We start from the raw sequence: 20,839 nt of genomic DNA on the forward strand, positions 1-20,839 counted from the left end.
AATAAAAAGTGTTACATCCTCCAGGAGTATCCAGGTGAAGGCAAAGTCCTAACGATACCGCAGTGCAATTCTACATCCAGATTGCTTCTGCCAGTTTGTGTTCAGTGCATTATAGTGTACTTGAAGCAGCAGATGCTGCAGCTGGCAAATTAGTAATGGGATGTTAAATGCAGATTCCTGAAAGTTGTTTGAATATAGTTTCAAATACAGTTTTTCACTGTTCTCTAGATCTGTTGTGCTCTGGAGAGAACAGCCATACACCTCTTTGTTGGACAGCCAGCATTTGTAACGTGTCAGTTATATCCTTAGGTATCATCCAAGAAAAGGAAAAAAGCAAAGTTGAGTGGAACGGCATTTTCTTTTTCAGAAGAAAGGTGGTAGATGTGCTCTGACTGTATTGCATGAATGATCATGTGCATGTTGAAATCTCTGCTAGGGAAACAAAATGGCCACGAAGTCTTTGCAGTATTGAAAGCTGTCCTATAGCCCCATGCTAGCAGCTGGTGGTGCCCGATGAAACCTGTCAGATGTTTGTCCCTTCAGAAAATGACATCAGCTCTGTGGTCGTTGGAGCTGTGAGCCACTGGTTTAAAAATCCTCATTCAGACTTTCATACCATCCCTTTATATCACTGTTAGCCCCAGGCTGCAGGAAAATATTTTTGGCACTGAAGTTTCGTCACACTTGCTGTCTTCCCCAGCATCTTTTATTTCCTCTGAATTTTCTTTCATAAATTGTTCTTTGTCATTTCCCCCATTTTTATTCTATTGACCTCTTCTACAGTTGATTGCCTCTGAGAAAGGTAGGAATGAAGCAGCAAACATGCTACAGGAGAGTTGTTAGTCTTTCCAAACAAAACTCTATAATTCGTAGAATCATTTCAGTTGCAAGGGACTCTTAAAAGGCCATCTGGGAAACAGGGACGCCTACAGCTACATCAGGGTGCTCAGAGCCCCATCCAGCCTGACTTTGAGTGTCTCCACCACATCTCTGGGCAACCTATTCCACTGCTTTACGGCTACTATTACAAATTCTCTTCTTTGAGTATATGAAGCAGGCAAGAATTTATGCCCTATCTAACAACTATTACTTCACAGTCATTTCAGTTGTAAGAATAAGAGAGATAGTAATGCAAACTAGGAAAATGTTAGCAAGTGTTGCGCAGTGCAGTTTCAGGTGTGTCGATGTTCATTTGTAAGTCTGGATGGAAACCTGCCAGCATGCTCAAATGAAGGAGGGGGAGCAATTTACAACAGAGACAGAGGAATCTGTTTTGTGTGTTTGGATTTTGACAGGAAAAGCATTCTTTCCTTCAAATTAGCATTCCAAGACAAGATTTAAGCAGTTTGCAAAAAAGCTAAAAATCACCCAGAACAACCAGAAATTAGATTTGATTTGAACAGAATGCTTTCTTTTATCCCACAATCCACTTTTTGCTGCTTGTTTTTATTTTTTTTTCAATTTTTTAACAGTCTATGCAGGGAAAAAAAAAAAAAGATTCAAGTCAGAAAGAGATGCAGTATTTTTACTTCATTTATTTTTCTTCAGTCTTGCAGCAGAAAACTCAGTTACTTGTGCATTTTTCTTTACTTCATGCCTGCCTCACAGTGGCAACTTCACCCTCTAAGAACCTTGTAGGATTGTTGCCACTTCCTGTGGATGGTGGTGACTGTGTCAAAACTGCATGGAGAACACTGCACAGAGAGCTTCCACATGAAGCTCCCAAAAGAATGAGGGAAGCTGGCATTACCATGTCATATGGCCATCATATTGTGTACTCTTTGCAATATACTCACAGGCAAGATGGAAAAAATGTCTCAGCTCTGTTGTGGGGGCTTGTAGCTGCTGCTTCTGAGTGACACTGAGAAAGAAGTCTGGAAATAAGTGGTGGTGCCAGGATATAGGTCATTAGTTACTCAACCAGACACACTCTCCAAAGATGCGTCAGAAAATTTGAGTGCTTGAAATGAGTTTGTGACCCAAGTCTTGATAAATGTTGAGTATTAATGTGCCTTTTCTCAGGTCTTTCTTCAATTTTGGGGTTTTTATTTGGTCAAACAAGAATTCTTCAACGTTGTTTTTAGAACTGGTGATCAGTGTAAGATAAAAGGAAAGGAGTCTATTAATGATCAGCCCACGTTGTTTTTGCAGACAGGTAGGAGCAGTGATAACTTGCTGTTCAGTAGAAGAGCCTTGTTCCAAGAAAAAGAACGCTCTTGGGCTTGCCTTTGTAGCAGCTGAGCAATTATTTTTGAATAGGCCAGTCTGCAAAGATGCATCCAAGAGAAAAGGTAAACATCAAATGTGAGTAGCAGGTTTTTTTGAGTAAAAGCACTTGCACTTCTGCAATTTTCTGTAAGGTTTACAAAAACATTGTTTGTCATGATACACGTTAAGCTTCAGGGACAAATTGCAGGAAAATCTTGAAGTTGATTTCTTTACATAAGGGAATTTGATGGAGCTATTCTTTAATGTGCTGGGTACCAACAGAGGAGGTAAAAAATTAGCCTCTATGCTGACACGTGGCTTTCTTCAGCTGCTTAGGAAAACAGGCAGCTATAAGGATACGATCTGGTTTCTATGGTATTTGCTTTGTGTGTAATAAGGAAGAAATAATTCAGTTTTTGAATATATGTTATCATTGCTCTATTGGGAAGAACACCACATTATCTCCTCTATTTGTCTTATCTATGTCATCATATGGTTTAATTCTCCGAAGATGAGCATATGAACATCTTCAGTTAGATCTCATTAAATCAGATGGGCTGTTGCTGTCAAATTGATGGAAGTAAGTTATTCATTTATAACTGAGCTAATTGATTTACTGAGAGGTAGAAGCTCTGCCTGCAGTATTTCCCTAGAATCCTGTTTTTATAATAAGCACCAGAAATTGAGAGAGGAAGATAGATATCTGATTTCTGACTGTTAGAAGATGAAACAATTGGAAATTTCATGTGAAGAACACAGTAGAGTTGGTCATTGAGCCTGACAAAGAAGTGGGAGCTTCATTTAAATGTCATCCTGTGTAACTTCTCTTTATGCCTGACATATTCCCCATGGATATGCATTCCAGATCAGAGTAGTATATAATGAAGAGGATCAGAAAGTTGCAATAGTACTTCTGTGGTGAATTGCTTATAGAAAGGCCATAGGACCAGTTGCCCTACCCCAAGTCCTTGTGGCACAAGAAAGGTGCAGAAGGATAGGAGAGCAATACAGAGCCAGTAAAAAAGTGATAAACCTTGAATTAAAAAAAAAAAAAAGAAAAAAGAAAAAAAAGAACTTCCCAAATAATTATGCAGTGAATTCCACTACAGGTGATTCATTAATTTTATGACTCAATTAGGCAATAAAAATCTTTTAGTAGGAAATACAGCCAAACAGCATACTTGATTTTCCCTTCCTACAGGCCTTTGTTTGAAGCCTTAAGCCTTTTGTTCCTGAGTTAATATGCTTTTAAGCTAAGAATCACTAGGCTTATTACAGAAGTAGCAGCCATTGTGGTGAGGAGTACATCTCCTGTGTGCAAGTGGTAAGTGTTAAGCTAGTGCCTAATTAATAAATCCATGTAATGGGAATTGACAGTATTTTTTCTCCTGTTCATCTGCGCTGTGTCATCTATTTTTGTTCCTTTTGCAACAAACTTTTTTTGTGTGGGAGTTGTAACAGAAATTACCTATTCCCTATCAAATAATCTTCTGGGATCAGAATCAGCTCTTTCTTGACAGGAGAGTCTATATACATGTTTCCTTCCTGAGAGCATTGCTTTGCACGGAACTGACTCAGTTACACCTGTGAGGCTGAGAAGACTAGATTAATGTCAGACTAAGTGCTAAGGGTCAACCTTCTATCCTGCTTTCTCCATTGCAGATGAAGTCAGGAGAGATGGCTGCCAATATTGCCCGAGAGCTTGCAGAGCACACCAGAAACCACTTGTATGCTGGTGACATCACGTACTCCGTGTCTGCCATGGTTCAGCTGGTGAACCTGCTTGATGTGCAGCTCCGAAACCTGACGCCAGGTGGGAAGGACAGTGCTGCACGCAGCTTGAATAAGGTAAGAACAAAGGTCCTGGGGAAGGGACGAGAGGCTGGAGAAAGATTTGGCTGATCCTGGAGAGCTATTAGAAATCTCTTTCTGAACAGGTGCCATTTGAAGGCAGTGATTTCTTTCTTAGTAGACAAAAGTACCTGGCAGTTTTTGTTTACAGTGTATTTTTTTCTGTTGAAAAATGAAACAGTTGTAAATGCCGAGTGTTCTGTTGGTGCTGGGAAATGTATACCCTTAGATGTGTAGATGGATAAATTCCAGGTACTTTGTCATGGTCTCAGCGCTCATAGCTCAGTATGAGAATAAGTCAAGCGATACCATGGCAATTAATGTGGATTTGTGCCAGTGTGACTGAAACCAGCATTTTGTGTAGCGTTTCCAATACTGAATCTGTCTGAGTAATACAAAACAGAAAATCTGAATTTTTAATACTCAAAATGCAGAGTCTGATTTTTGATTTTTCATTGTTTAACATCAAAAAATGCTGAATGTGAAGTTCAAATGGGCACTACTATGCATAAACATAAACAAATAAAAGCAAGCAAAAATTTATTTACATTTGAGATACATTTATCAAAGAAACATAGGATGTCAGCATATTTACATCTGAGGTGCTGAAGACAACTTGGTATTAGAGGGCCTTTGAAATGACTGCCTATCATGTAGCCCAGAAATACTTTTCTACATGATGACTCTGTGGTTTCTTTGCCCTCTGCCAGAGTTAAGTGTACTTGCTACATATTAAAGGCACTAGAAGTTGCCAGTCGTGGGAGAAAATACAGGCTGTGGAGTCTGCAGGAATATATTTAAATGTAGGGTTTCCTTGGTCCAGGGCCCTCTTCATCGCAGAATCTCATGTAAACACATGGGATAAGACTTACTTGAAATTCAGGCAGTGCACTGTGCAGGCCTGTCATCAGAACAGCGACCAACTGAACCTTGTGGCTACCAGCATACGGCTCTATTGGCCACCTACTTAAAAAAAGATCCCAAATTTTGCTGTTAGCAATGTAGCTGGCTCTGACAGTCCTGGCATCCATGTAAGTGTAAAGAGAATTTGATTGTGAGGTTATACAGGGAAAAAACAATCCCAGCTAAGCTTGAAATTTCTTCCGTGTCTTCAGAAGAGACATATTTTTCAGAGAAGTAACATTGTCTTTTTGTTGTAAGATATTACTGTTGACATATTCTCTTTTAAGTGTGAAGGGCTTCAGGATTGTTTAAGATTACAGCTGCGTGGGAACTGAAGACGTCCTGCATATCATGTGCTTTGCATGTGCTGTGAATTGGGTTATCCTGATGCTTGTAATTAATGCTGCTTCCGGCTATTTTATAACCGTGTCAGAAATAATTGTATTAACTGTTACATCAGCATAACATTTCTGTTATAATCAAACCATGGTTTTGTTTGAAATTATTGTGATATCTGACAATATGAGGTAAAACCAGCAATTAATGTCACATACTAACAGGTTTCATGATTGTAGTCTGCTTGCTCTTCTGAATATGCCCTAGCCACACCCAACATTTTGTCACTTCAGCTTTGCAAGCACATATTTTTCATCTTTTAAATCCCACCTCCTGCTGTTCACTCCGATGATACAAAATGGGGCTGTGTCTTGGTGACGGGTGGGAGTAACCAAGGGGACTGACAGGTTCGGTGAGGCAGAGCCACTCAGCTCTGCTGTCACTCCTGTGGTTCCCTTTGCAGGTTTTTCATCCACCATCAGCTTTGCACAAGCAGCTTATACAAATCAATTGCACTCCACATTAAAATTCTGGGCCGTGTGGAGTCCTGCAAAACAGCGACGCGAATCAGTGATCCAAATGACAGGTTCGGTAATTTACTTGCTCTCATTCCCCACTTAATTCTTTAGAAGAGCAACTGTTCTGTGTTCATTTAAGAATGCATGAATTTGGCTTGGAAGTAGTATTGGGCAAACAAAAGGCAGCAGAGTTACTGCTCCTTTTTCCCCTTCGCTGATCAAGACTATTTCCAAAAAAAAAAAAAAAAAGGGGAAAAAGACATTTGCAAGGAGTTTTAGTTAGTGTTGTTTGGTCAGAAAGGAGAAATAAAGTGAGCACTAGCCATTAAATATTCTTTCAATCATTAAAGGAAATGTGCTGGGGATTTGCCTTCATGCTCCATCTGAAAGTAGTCACCTGTGCTCTTTTGCTTTTGTCTTTTTTTTTTTTTTTTTTTTTTTGTACAAGCTGATGTACAATGAATTGAAATAAACTTGCATAATCAGAGTTTTTAAAAGCCATCATCTTTCAGGAGTCACTTTCTTGTCACTAAAAGCTTCATGCTTTCCACTGGATCAGGCTTAATTAAGGTAATAATTGTTGTATTGCAGACTGGTGAGACCCCCAAGTGGATAGCTCTGTAATTTCCAGCGTGGCTTTCTTTGATCTCCATTTGTCTGTAAAGTCTTCATAGGGCCACGTTTACCCAGGGGAAGATTTCTACTGTTACAAATTGATGAATTAGAAATTGAAATTAGGCATTGCACAATACCTCGGTGTATTTTGTTTGTTTCGGAGCCTCAGAACTCTCAGGGACAAATCTGGCTCTCAGCTGTTCTAATGGGATGGCACTGCCATGAGTTGAGAGCACAAGTCACCCCCTAATCTCCCTGGAGATTCTCCATCTCCATTTTCAACCCAGGCAGATCTGCAAAACACAACCCAGCAAAAACAGTGGCTTTGAGCAGCCAGACTTTAGTTGCACTGTTGCAGAGCAGTCTCATGTTTGCTCATTGTTGCAGACAGCCTGCTAAGTTCCATTGAGATAAATAAGTGCCTGTTTGAATTTCACAACACACTGAAGTGCAGTTATCTGGTAGGAGGCATGCAAGTACATATCAAAGTATAGTCTTAAATGTGGCTCTTATTATAAAGGTGGGATTCTTTATGGAAAAGCTATTCAGCATATGAAGTGTTTAGGCCCAGTGCTTACAAAGGAAAGGACAACTCAATGTGAAAGAGAGTTGGAAAGGTTAGCCCTTAAGAAACAATTTAATCTAAAGAGGAGAAAATGGCCTCAACTGGGAATATTAAATCTGATCCACATTTCATTCTTTTGCAACCTCTTAGGTGGCCCTTTATGCATTCAGAATCTCTGGGCAATGCACTCTCCTGCAGTTCTAGGCACGACCACAAAGCTGGGCCATGAGAGGCTCTGCCTGGAACCAGAGAATTGTGCAGGCATGTCAGGATGAGTCCCCACCACTATCCTGCATACAGCTTGCTCCGTGCTTGTCCAAAGCCTGCTGCAGCTCAACATGCCATCAGCACTCTCCAAATGCACAGAGCCCACACCTCTCTCGTATAAATAACAGTTAGCTCATCTTTTCAAGCCTTGTTTGACATGGGAATATCATGTGCTTTCCAAGGAAAGGTGGTCTCTCAAGTACTTCCACCTTACTTCTCCCACCGTCTAACAGCTGCTCTTGCAAAGTTGCATGTGTGGGCTTTACTGAAAAAGGACTAACCTGTATTTCTGGATCCCATCCTTCCTGCCTTTCACTGCTGCCTAACTCACATATTTCCTTTGGTTTGGTTTGGTTTCAGGAGGTGTTTAAAAGAGAAACAAGGTTTTTACGTAGGCATTTTCTTCAATTTTTCCCCTTGTTCTGTCACTAACTTGTTTTTTCTATTCCGTCTTTAATCTGCTGTCTTTATGGACTCAGCTTCAGAAAAGGGAGCGCTCTTGCAGGGCCTATGTCCAGGTATTTCTTGTGTTTTTAATACACGTCCAGTTGTTTGACTGAATGACTGTGAAGTGGTTCTTGTCTGTCAATCTGATTTTTACTGTCTTTGTGGCAGCAAGCTTTAAGGTTAAGGTTACAGGATAATATGACTTTCAGTTATTCATTTTCCCTCCACACTTGCCCAGTTCCACAGACTTAACAAAAATCTTGGGAGGAAAAAAAAAAAAAAAAAGTGGGAGAAAATAAAAACAACTCTGATAAGACCCGTTCAGCCATTGCAGTAAGCAGAACTATATGGATGCATAAAGAATGCTGAAGTCCTGCTCGCAAAGATGTTTCCAAACCAGTTGGGTTTCACTTGCAACATGTTACTCAAATAATGGCTGTATGCATATTCTTGCTTTTCCTTCTTCTCCTCTTGCACTTGCAAATTTAGAAACAATTCAAAATTGCGGCTCTTGGCATAAGGGAGGAGGTAGAATCATAATGAAATTCAGTGTCCTTACAGAGAGATGTAAGAAGGAGGAGAGTGCTGAAAACTAAATATAGGATTAGGAACATAACGTCCCATAAAGTTCACCCAGCTGCAGCCTGAATTTTGCAGGCTTGCATTGTGTTTTACATGAACAAAGTCAAGACCCAGTGTCTTGGAAAGACTGCTTCTAGTCTTTACAAGAGTGAGGTCTTGGCTTATGACATTATTTATCCTGTCACCTAGGCTTTTATAGCATTTGCTCCAGTGACTTTTATATAAAGCTGTTTGTATACTACAGGTGAGTTAATACTGCTTTAAGAAATGTGAATGTTTTACCCCCTAATTTCTGTCTTGTGCTTATGGACTTCAGTGTTGTACTTATGGATGGTTGGTCATTATTCATATGTGTGTGCAAAACAAGTGTGAAAGTGAAACCCACATTTCTGGAAGGGACTGCCTATGCCTGCTCTATTTCTGCAAAGTCAAGCTTCCTAGCCATATTGACTTTATTTTGTGAGTACATGCTTCATTTGGCATGTGGGATTAGGTGGTTTAGATTTCTAGGGCATTAAATATAACAGTGCACCTCTGTGCTGTTAGCCTGTCTGTATTTCCTTTGGATATGGTTGTGCCAGAAAGCCATCTCTCATCTATTTCCTTCCTTATACATTAATGGATAAAGATGACTTGTGGAATGATACATTTGTGGCTGGTCTGGCCTTTCTTAAGATCCCAGAGAAGGCAACTAGAATTTTATGGAATGTTTGCAATGCATTACTTACTCTCCAGCTAGCTGTCTTGTCCACTGGTGAGAGTGTAAATGTGATTAGGCTGGCTTGACTGTGGTTCATACAACCCTGTCGGGGATCTTGGGTACTGCTCAATCTGTAGTTGTCCTTTCCCTGGCTGCACGGGAACATTCTACAGACTTAATGCATGTTCCTGGTCTTTTTGTCTTCTTTCAAACAGTAGTGTATAATGAACATAATATACTCCGCAAAAGTTTGGCATTGATATGTGCACAAACTTAAACTTACCCTTAATTTCAAGGACTCCTTGCCTTTCACTTGGAAAGGCTACTGGTGTGTTTAAACATTAATCATTTGCCTACCACTTTAGTAGACAAAAGCTGATGAAAGCTCATTGCCTGAGCTGTTTAGTATAAATATGGACAAAGCTGGTAAATGTATTGAAAAGGACAGTCTAGTAATGGAGGACTTGAAGAATGAATTGGATGATCTAATTGAACCTTTCGACTCTACCTTGTATTATATGGGGGTAAAATAATGTATCTAGACATATTTTCATACAGTATGTTTCCATTTGCAAACCATGTAGCTAAAGTCACAAAAAAAACTTGTGGGAGAGAGTTCGTCTGTAATAACAACTGATTGTGACTGCACATATTCCTGTTACATGCCACTTATGCTTCACAGGCAGTGAAATGTCTGAACTGTCAAAATAATTTAAATGGAGAAGTCCTGGACTTTTTGAAGTTAATGGGAGGTGGGAAGTCCCTAGAAATATGTCACCAGTGACATAGAGATTGAGTTTTCAGCCTTTTTGCCGTGATCTCCTTGTGCTAATCCCTTTGTCATGAAGAGTGTCGATGACTGAAACCAACACACGGGGCTGTTGTATGTGTTGAAGTGTAGCTTCAGTCCTCATTAGACAAAGGAAAACACAGTGCAAAGTTTATATGAGAGATGCCCACTAACTGTAAAAATCAGAAGTACAACTGAAAAAAGGTGGATTTGAGAAAAGAGAGGGTAACTTGAGAAGATAATAATTACTAGTATCTGTCTTAATGGTTTATTGGGACTGACAAACTTGTGGCAGTTGAGTTGTAAAGCCCTCTTGAGCCCATAGTAAATTAATAATTTAAATAAACTGGTAATCTTGTGATTTAGTCAAAGATTAGACTGTGAGAATGCAGTATCAGATTGTCACCTTATCTTTCTTGGTAATACCATATTTTAAACAAATAATCAATTAGATTTGTCTGTACAGTGCTTCAATATTTCTTGAGTTGTAAGCTCAGGAATTTTTTTTTTTTTTACTGAAGACAGAGCTTACAGAAGCCTTTCCTTCAGTGGAAAATGTGGTAAATGCTGTTTTTTCTCTCAAAAAAATAATACCCAATCTAAACTAAATCTAATCTACCAATCTAAACTAAAAACTAATGGGTGATGTAATAATGCATGTTAATAGAATGACAGGACAGCCGACTGGGGATTTGCCCATCTCAGTGACATTTAAAAAACTTCCAGAGGAGCTTTAACTTGCAATAGTAAGAGACTTCTAGAGAAGGTGATATTGCTGAGGTGGATGTCCAGTATGCATGGAGCGAGCTTGGAAAGGTGTTCTGTTGGCTAAGGAGCGTTAGGCCAGGTGTCTGACTTTTCGGTGGCTGAGAATGATCTGTGCACAGATTCCTCTTGAAACTGTGTCTCCCTGCATGATCAAGCCCACCTTTATGCAGCACACTGTCCTTGGCACTCTATTTTGGGAAAGGAATGACAAAATCATTGTGCAAGAGAGTGAGTCACAACAGATGACACATTTGATGGCTGTATCCTCATTTGATGACTGGTGTGTGACATAAACTCTGAATTTCTTTCAGAGTTGGTGTTTGTTCATTTTTACAAAGATCTTTCTCCTTACATTGAGGCTTTGGAGTAGTAGAAAACACTCAGCGTTTGTCTTTCGAGGACTGTGAAATTGGAATTGGTGTCAGAGATTTCTTCCACGCTCATCAGCAAGTGACACAAATGTGCTGTTTCTCAGTTTCTCATCCTACAAAGCTGTGGGCACATTCGCAGAATTACAGAATTGTAAGGGCTGGAAGGGACCTGCAGAGGTCATCAAGTCCAGTCTCCCTGCAAAGCAGGCTCCCTACAGCAGGTTGCATAGGTTGGCATCCAGGTGGGTCTTGAATATCTCCAGAGAAGGAGAATCCACACTCCATGGGGTCAGTCAACCTCCCTGGGCAGTCTGTTCTAGTGCTCTGTTACCCTTACCATGAAAAAGTTCCTTCACATATTGGTGCAGAACTTCCTGTGCTCAAGTTAATGGCTGTTTCTCTTTGTCCCGTCCCTACAAACAGATGAAAAGAGGTTGGCCATGTCCAATTGACTCCCACACTTAAGATATTTATAAACATTAATAAGATCCCCTCTCAGTCTTCTTTTCTCAGGGCTGAACAGTTCACTCAGCCTTTCCTCACAGGGGAGATGTTCCAGACCCTTTATCATCTTTGTGGCCCTCTGCTGGACTCTCTCCCTATCTTTTTTGTACTGGGGAGCCCAGAACTGGATACAGTACTCCAGGTGAGGCCAAACCAGGGCAGAGTAAAGGAGGAGGATCACCTTCCTTGGCCTGCTGGCCATGCTCCTTTTAAAGTACCCCAGGATCCCATTGGTCTTCTTGGCTACCAGGAAACACTGCTGGCTCATGGTCAACCTGTCATCTACTAAGATCCCCTGGGTCCTTCTCCACAGAGCTCCTCTCCAGCAGGTCATACCCCAACCTATACTCATGGTTATTCCTTCCCAAGTGCAAGACTCTACACTTGCTCTTGTTAAACTTCATCTGATTTATTGCTGCTCATCTCTCCAGCTTGTCCAGGTCTTGCTGAATGGCAGCACAGCCTTCAGGTGTGTCAGCCAATCCTCCCAGCTTTGTATCATCAGCATTCTTACTGAGGGTAGACACTATCTCCTCATCAAGGTCATTGATGAAGATATTGAACAAGACTGGACCCAGCAGCAACCCCTGGGGAGCACCACTGGTTACAGGTCTCCAACCACAGAATCACAGAATCACAGAATTGTAGGGGTTGGAAGGGACCTCCAGAGATCATCGAGTCCAACCCCCCAGACTCTGCCCCACTGATCACAACCCTCTGAACTCAGCCAGTCAGCCAGTTCTCAACAGACCTCACTGTCCAGTCATCTGTCTGACACTTTCTCAGCTTCATTTTCAGGATGTAATGGGAGACAGTATCAAAAGCCTTGCTGAGGTCAAGGTAGATGACATCCACTGCTCTCCCCCCATCTACACATCTGGTGATGCCATCATAGAAGGCTGTGAGGTTGGTCAAGTGCAATTTTCCCTTAGTGAATCCATGCTGACTATTACTGATGACCTTCTTCTCTTCCATTTGCTTAGAGAAGGCAACTAGAACAAGCTGTTCCATCACCTTTCCAGGGACAGATGTGAGGCTGCCTAGCCTGTAGTTTCCCAGATCAAATCAATTCCCCTGGCTTCTGGATACACAGGAAGGATAGTAAAGAAAAGAAAAATAAGAACACTTAGTACAGTAAATGAGGCCCTATTAACATGGGAAAAAAATAGAAGTTTGCTGTAGGATTTAGTAGGTGGAAACAAGAACTTAATGAAGGCTCATACCACAGAGACCAACCACCTGGAGTCCTCTCAAGCACAGATGTGCACTTGATTACAGTCTGAGCTCACCTACTTGGTTTTCTTGGATATTTGGGCTGGAGCTTAGGGACGTCACAAAACTGATGTCTTTCTCTGCAGTGCCAACCAGCAACCCCTTCCTGTACATAACTGTGTGCTGCATTTGAGAGACATTGCAGAAATCAAAAACTTCCCAGGAGGTTCCCATTCTTCTTCTTTTTGGTGGAGGTACCAGGAAGACCACAAACTTCTGGGTACAGATATCATCAGAGCCACAACCAGGCCAGCACTGAGCTCCTGGCAGAGTCAAGGTGGCAGATGGCAGGTGGCTACCATCAGAATTGTGCTTGTTCTCTTGGAAGTTTTCTGTATGCTTCATACTTCTAACACAGGCTGTTTGAATTGCTGTACTAAGCAAAAATGAAAGGCTTTCCCCTAAAAAGTTCAAAGGCATTAAGTTTCGAGCTGAGGAAAAGAGGAGATTTTTTTTTTCTTTACAAACTTAGTAGCTCTTAGCAGATAAAAGGTGTGTCTGGGAATTTGCCAGTAGTATTTAAAGTGGATTAATTCTGTTTTTCCCACTTCTTGCTTGCTTGCTTGCCCAGCTGGCCTCAACTTCTGTGAAGACTAAACGAAAGAAGCTCTTGAGACAGAGAATAAATTGAATTATGCCACATTTAGTTGTGTTCTTGTTGTGCCTGCAACAAGAAAGACTCTAACCTCCATTTATAAAGAAAGGGGCAAATTAATGAGGATTTTCAAGTTCCTTGTTTGGTCACTTAATTGGCTGTATGACAAAGAGCTCTGCGGTGCGTGTCAAACAACTTTCAGAGTCCTCTAATGATTTGTGCCTCACTCGACTCCTGATGCTATTCTGCACAGCCTGTCAGGAGAGGTATCGTTGTTGAAGTGGCTGGAATAAATTGGCTAGCAGTGTGCATACAATGTAGTATATTAACTATAGCTATGGGGAGTACTTTTAGCAGCTTTTTCAAGGTATCTAGATGTTTGGCTATAAGCATCAAAGTGCTCCGGACTTTCATTTAATGTAATTAAAAGGACATCTGAAAGAAGTGTGACACACAGCAGGGTTCAGCGCTTGGGCAGCCCTTTGTAAAAACCCTGTGAACTTAATATACTTCACAGCTTGATAGACCCACACTTGATTTATGTCAGTAAGAGGAAAAATATAAATCCCCACCCTGTGTGTTTCTGCTGCATTGAGCCTGTTAGGGGAGAGGAGGTTCAAAGCAGCGGCCTTTGGTTTGTCACTGGAGTCCAAAATTTTTCATGTGGATATTGGAATGTGACCATATATTCCTCTACCTACAACTAAGCTTCATGTGCAGTAATGCTCTCACATGTAACAGCAAAACTGGAAAAAAATCTAATAGTTTTTGTGTTACTGTATACTCACTTTCTGCTTAAGGCTGAGTCAGCCCTTAAGCCTGGAGGCACAGAAAAAAGTCTCAGTGTGAATTGCTGTAGAGACCAGTGGGAGATGTCCCTTTGATTTGGACCAGTGGGAGAAAAGATGAATCTCGCAGACGCCCTAGGAGTTCCCTTGAAGGCTATGGATATTTCATCAAACAAGCATTTATCGTTTGCAAGTCATTTTCCTTTCTTTCTACATCTTTGCTCACTTCTCCTGTGTGATTATCCTAGCAGTTGCTAGTATGGTCCCACATCCCAAACAGTAGGGCAGCAAATACAGATGATTTATAAATGCAGTTCTCAGCTTATTCTGTAGGGAAGATCTCATTAGATGAAATAGATCGTATGTTATTTCCTTCTTGGCAATCAATTCCTTTTATTTCAGTCCTACTTAAGGCCTTCTGACCTTAAAATATTCTTCCTCGTATACTAAGCAAAGCAAAGCCATAACCTGTAATTTGTAACCTTCTTTTATTTCTCAGATGTCCTTTTTTTTTTCTTTTTTTTTCTTCTATGCTCTCATTAGGAGATTATTAGTAGTTCAAGGCCAAGATTGCAAACCTTGCATGCCTCGTGCAAGACCATTAATTCCATACTTAAGCGTTTTGTAGATGACCTGATTTTAATAAAGGTCAGTACCTTTATTCTCAGTGCATTGAGTTCCCAGTACCATTGAAATTGAGGCTATTTCCTATAGTTCTTACATTGGCAGCAGAAACAGCTTTTCCCCTGAATCTATGGAATCACTTTAGAAATTCCTCCTTAGTGTCAGAGGAAGATCTCCATTTGCCTTCACCATGAGTAGTAACTGTGGGTTTTGGTTCAGTTCACTGAAACTGATGCCATCGGTTGTCAGTCACCTACTTTGGTAGTTGGTGTAGACTGGTGCCTCTGGGTTACTTCCGAAGGCAGAAGTGAAGATCAGCAGTATGTATGCTAATAAACTAGTTTCTTTTTCAACTTCTTGTTATGGTTAAGCTAGATTCAATTTAAACATGTGCTTATCCATTTCAGTGAATAACAGATGTTTTACGATGACCAAATTGTTTTGGAAAAAGCCTTAGACTGGCTGGGCTTCCCTGTAAGCTGTGGTCTTGTTCTTTGACTAGATACTAATTTTAATTTGGAATTATAAGAACAAATGACAGGAAGAAGAACCATTGGAGAGCAAAGAGCCTTGTCAGACATATTTGAATACACATTTCAGCTAAGAAACAAGATGTAATATTATTGTTTAGCCAAGACAACATTTTCTTTGTTTTGGGAGCTGAAGAAGTAACATGTGCGCTTACTTTTCCCCACATAACAGATGACTGCTTCAGCATGTGCATTTCTTGCTGCAGAGGGATCAGGGTGCCATTTATTTGTCACTTTGAGGCCAAACGTTTCTTGAGCTGGTCCTTTTCAGTGTGATAACCTTGCCAAGGCTGGCTCTCCTTGTGTGCCCAAATACCTGCTTTCATCCAGGTCTTCTTACCTGGCTGTCCATTTAGGCTGCACCAGGTATATTCGGAGTTAATGGGAGTTCCTCTTTTACTGGAGCTTTTTCTGGCCAGAGGCAACAGTTGCAAAATTCCAGCAGAATTTGTCATCAGCGGCATCGATTGTGCCTTTAACTCAATTACTTTGGAGGTTTGCAAATATTGATATCTTAAAAGGGGGTTTGTTTTAGCACTGTGTGTTTCATTTGAATACAGAGAAAAATTAGCTGTTCTTGAAGGCAGGTAAGCTCTTTTAAAGCACTCCTGGTTTCTAGTAGAGAAAGGGAAAAAGAAGAGTGTAATATTGTGATCATTGAACCATGCCTACATTTCAGTACATCTGCTGTCTGAAGTATTTTTCATATTCACTGTGCACCTTAGACCTGAAAGGGTTTCATACTTTTTTTCCTCCACCAATTCACCATAAAACCTCAGGCTGCTATTAAAAAGTGGGATAATAATGTTTTGTGCATGCTTTGAATAAAGATGGTGATGCACTTGTTTTGGAGTAGCACCCAGAGGCATCAGACCGGAACTTCAGACAAAGCACCACAGTCTAAGGCTGTAACTTTGTGGTTGCTCCCTGTGGCCTTAGCACCACTGTTCTAAGAAAGCATGAGAAGGCTTTTCTCAGCAAACTATGCCAACAAGCAGCTTTTGCACAGGGGTAATTTTACAAACAGTGTTTGTTTCACACATCAGTTCTGACTTTAGTATACCAGTGCAAAGCACGGCTTTGTTGACGTAGCTCCTTCTGTACTAATTTTTGAAAGTGCACTGCATCAAACATTCCCTTCAGGTCAAGGAAGACAAGTGTTAGCAGTGTGAGATTGGGCTTTAAAAGTTATAAAATGCATTTCTTTTAATTAGAGATGTCTTTGCAAAAGTGGTGCTTTAATGCCAGAGCTGCTATAGGAGCTGAGGCCTTGATATAAGTTACGTGCAAAATAATTTATAGTTCATTTTCAGCCTGTTCTTAAGGAGGTGCTGTATTGCAAAGAAGGATGAACTGTGAATTTGAAAATTACTCTGCAGAGGGACTCAACCAGTGTTCCCTGAGGTGCCTGCTGGTATTCATTTGGCATAAAGAGGTATTTTCTCACATACCTTTGAAAACGTGCTCTAACAACCAGTTCATTGGTGTCTTGTTTTTTTTTTTTCCTCTGTTGGCTGCTCAGCAAGAGGACAAAGTGAACTATAAAGGTTTAGAACAGAGCACTCTTAGGACTTGACTGGAAGAGGGCTGCTGTTCTTCTAAGGTTAGGGTTGCTGTGCTTAAACAACATGGCACAATGAACTCCAGTCCTAAATTTGACAACAAGATTAGTAGGACTACCATCTTTAGGTGATTTCCAGGTTCAATTCCCATGTAAAGACAGATTTTACATTACAGAATCTATTTTTGTCAAAGGGTAATGCTTTGGGGTTTGATATGATGAGAGATAAGCCAGTGGGTGTGGTATCACTGAGTATATCGTCCCTCCTAGGTTTAAATTGTGTGTCACATAGTCATGTATTTTGGCCAAGTATTTCTAGAGGGGCAGGACATAAAAAAAGGTGGAAAAGCAAACTTTAGTTTTACAGGATGAAGCAGCTGTCACAAAGGAAATGAGTGGGATATACGTGATCCCCTTTAGGAATGCATAGTTACTGAAGACTCTTATTTACCTTTCGACAGTACTTCTTTTAATGCTGTTTTATAAGTGTTTGAGAAGGAAGTTTTACATTTTGTTTCTGTTTTGTCACCTCAGGACAAAATTGAAAAATCATGAGCTATAAGTGCTTATTTGGGGGGAAAAAAATTCCCTCTGCTGTTTATAACATTTATTTATGTTGAAATTACACTCTTTGGTGCTATATAACTAATAATAAAAAAGTTCTCCACCATGGATTTTGTCTTCTATACTTGATTTGTCCAATTTCAGTCACGTTGGAGATAGTGTATTAGACACATTCGACCTTTCATCTGACCCAGGATGCTTGTTCTTCACAAGTTTGTGTTTAAGGAGTTTAGTATTTAATATATAGGTAGCCTGAAATCTTAGCATAGAGCCACACCCACACATCCCAGGATAAAAAGACAGATGAAAAGTCTTCTTTCCTGTCTCCATTCTGCAGTGCTCTTCTTCCTTCATTTGTTCCACACTTCTCAAGGTCTCCCTCAGTGTAATTTCTGTTGCTTTTATACTTCTCCCTGCGTGTGTGCATACTTGTGCTCTTCATTCTTTAAACCCCAGCAACCTTGGCATTGGGTTTTGTGAGGTTTTTTTTCCCTTTTTTTCTGTATTGTAGGGGAAACTGACATATACTGCAGCCCATACTTTTGTTTTACCTGAAGCTCACAAGTATGCCATGGTTCCCTCAAAAGTTGTTCACCCTGTTGAGCTGTGTTTGGAAAAGAAGAAAACCAGAGCAGCAGAAAAGCTTTAGAATGGGAAAGAGGCAAGGTCTTCAGTGAGGTAGATGTGCAGAACTAGATCAGAACTTCCTTAGCTCCCTTTGAAAATCCCCGCCTTCATCAAGGTCACCAAGGATCTCAGGTAACACTCATCAAGTCATCTGCTCCCAGGAGCACCTATCTCATGCCTTCTTTATTTCAAAGGTCCTTTGTCAGGGCTAATCCTGCTTGTATCTGAGAGGCTTTACTGGGAGACTGGCACTGTTGCTTCTTTGCTAGAGCTTCATCAGTTCACAAAGTCGTTGAATCTGGTGGCAAATCAACCTAAATCTCAGCAAAATGCAAAGACGCAGGCCAGTCTGTGTCTCATGTGCCTGTTTTCCCGCAGTTCCCTTTCTCCTATTCAACTTTTCCCAGTTGGCATCTGTTTCTCAAGAGACACTGTTGCTTTAACAGCTGTTTTGTTTCATTTAAACACCTACCTCAGCTCCTGTCCAAAATGCAAACATTTCATTAGCACCTCATCTCCTTGGCTTCAGCCCACAGCACTCAGCCATAATGAAGTGCTGCACTCAGAAATATAATGTGGGGAACACTTGATTAATGCACTGAGGCAGGTGAGGGGATTGACCCTCTGGGAAAAGCAATGGACTAAATTCATCTTGGATGTATTGCCAATGATGACAGTCTACCAACTTGCTCAGATATGTGTTAGGGACCTGAACTGAAGTCCTTGGAAATCCTTCTGGAGGTTTAGAGTCAGGCCCTGGATCCAGGGTGACATGAAGTGGCTATTTTCAGGCTTGTCACTTGAAGATGCTACTTGGATGGAGAGCACAAAACACTGTGCACATAAGTGAGAAGGTGGCACATAAGGCCTACGTGAGGTTCTCTGTCAGGCTTTGTATGCACACATAATTTGTTAAAAAAAAATTATATATATATTACTTTTCTGAGGAAAAATCTTTGCAGCATGTGTTTCACTATAACAGAAATATCTTGGCATCTGTTTCATGTTTAGACAAATAGACATAACCTTTCCATCCAGAGCCAGAAGCTAGATCTGCTGCAATGACTATTTCCACCATTCAGATATTGATAAAAGTATCTAGCATGTTGTTTTAATAGAGATTTAAAAACAACATTAGTAGCTGAGCTGAATGGATGTAAGGTAAATTGTAGCCTGCATGGTTACATTGAAAGGGGAGAAAAATCCTAATATTCTGCTTTCCAGGAATGTAAGATCTTTGCAAGAAAAGACCATGTTGTGTAGAACCTGCGCAGCAAAATGGCCAAGGTTTTTGCTCACTGTGAAAGAGTAACACCTTCTTTCTGTCTGCAAAGAGATAAGCTACTTTAGTAAACCACAGAATTTTATGAAGAGCTGCAGCAATCAGGCTTCAAGATTTTAAAACACCAGAAAAGCATGCTGAATTGCTATGGATTTTTAGTATTTCTTTAAATTAAAGTTAACCATCTTTTCCTGTATACATACCACATTTGTTAAGATGATTTTTAGACTATTCAAGAGTATGTGTTTAATAGTCAATTTAAGAAATTGATTTATGGCTAATAAGTTGTACTTAATAGCAAATGGGGAAGGGATCCCAGTCTTGCACTGTAAAGGCTTCACAGCAAAAATTTTTTTGCAGTAGCGATAGAGGAAGAGATTTTCAGCCATTTCAGTTTGCTTCAGTGGTGGAAGCATTGGCTGCTCTACCCTTTGAAAACCAAGCTATGAGGCTCAGGAAAAATGCCTCTTAACCAAGGCAGTAGCTCCAGGTAGGGGAAGATTTACTTAAGGTAAAGGAGGGATTTGGCATAAGAACAAATGAATTATTTTGTCGTGAATTAAATTGGAAAGTATGGGCTTTTTAGTGTCAGAGCAGCCCAATTCTGGCTCAGTCTTCCAATAGGAGCTGCAGTGGTATGAGAAACTTTTAAACCTGAAGGACGTTGAGGATGAAGATGCTCATGACATTGTCTCTGTTACTTGTCTTTTCTGGAATCAAAAGCACCAGGAGTGGCAGGCTCAGCTGCCTTCACTTTTCTGTGAACATTGCAGTAGCTGAATCTTCCTGAAGGTCACCTGCATACAACAATAAAATTTTATTCTGGTTCAGTGTGATTTTATTCTTCCTCTGCACATTTGTATCTGACCATGACTGGTGAAGGGGAGTCAGGATGCCCTAAATTCACAGTGCCTTGTATTGCCATTGTTACTCTCTTCCTTAGGGTTCTGCTAGAGAGCAAGCCATGCTGCATCCTCTCTCTATTCATACATCATCTTGAGGGTGGGTTTAGAGACAGTCAGGAGTAAAAACTGAAGTGTTTCCATGAAAGTGACCTTGATGCTTGCATCATGTAGAAAGCCCACAGGACTGTCTGTCTCGAAAAACAGTACTATGGGTTTGATGCCTATGCTTGATGCCTGATGCTTTCAGCATGCAGAAAATTAAGAGTGGCAGCTTCATCTTAAAGGGAAGGTTGGTTTTTGCAGTCAGTGATAGCTGACAGTGGAAATGTTTCTTTGTGGGACAGGCCTGCCGGATGGCTGACTCTTTCCCAAATTGAGACATTTGAAATGGATTGTCTTATCTACATCTCTATGGGCACCTGTTTGTTCTCTGGATGAAGGGATGTAACTTAACTGTTTCTGTGTCTCAGTGCCTGTTAGAGATTATGTGGTGGGAAACGCTCTGGAAAGAGCGTAGCCATTGCAAATGGATACTAGAGAACTTCCGTGAGTGTCCCAGCCTGGCTTCTGAATCTTATTGCACAGATAGCAGCAACTTACTTCACAGATAGCTTTTGAAGTATATTTTCCTGCATGTTTCTTTAGGGATTTCCACATCCCCCTTCC

The 20,839-nt window shown here is 40.6% G+C and overlaps 1 protein-coding gene across 17 annotated transcripts in view; it reads left to right on the plus strand.

Annotated features, from left to right (window-relative positions):
- ADGRL3 (adhesion G protein-coupled receptor L3) overlaps positions 1–20,839 on the plus strand; it is a gene marked incomplete at both ends in the record, with an annotated part of 303,667 nt that overhangs the window by 213,744 nt on the left and 69,084 nt on the right. For 13 of the 17 annotated variants that reach the window (XM_079534782.1, XM_079534783.1, XM_079534785.1 and 10 more), the window contains 2 exons: positions 3,871–4,056; positions 7,743–7,781. In XM_079534782.1, the coding sequence (XP_079390908.1) occupies positions 3,871–4,056; positions 7,743–7,781 (225 nt within the window). The remainder of the gene's footprint in view (positions 1–3,870; positions 4,057–7,742; positions 7,782–20,839) is intronic. The other 4 variants (XM_079534788.1, XM_079534774.1, XM_079534773.1 and 1 more) reach the window with 1 other exon arrangement.

The sequence above is a fragment of the Tetrao urogallus genome (genome assembly GCF_951394365.1).
Source record: "Tetrao urogallus genome assembly, chromosome: 4".
NCBI lineage: Eukaryota > Metazoa > Chordata > Aves > Galliformes > Phasianidae > Tetrao > Tetrao urogallus.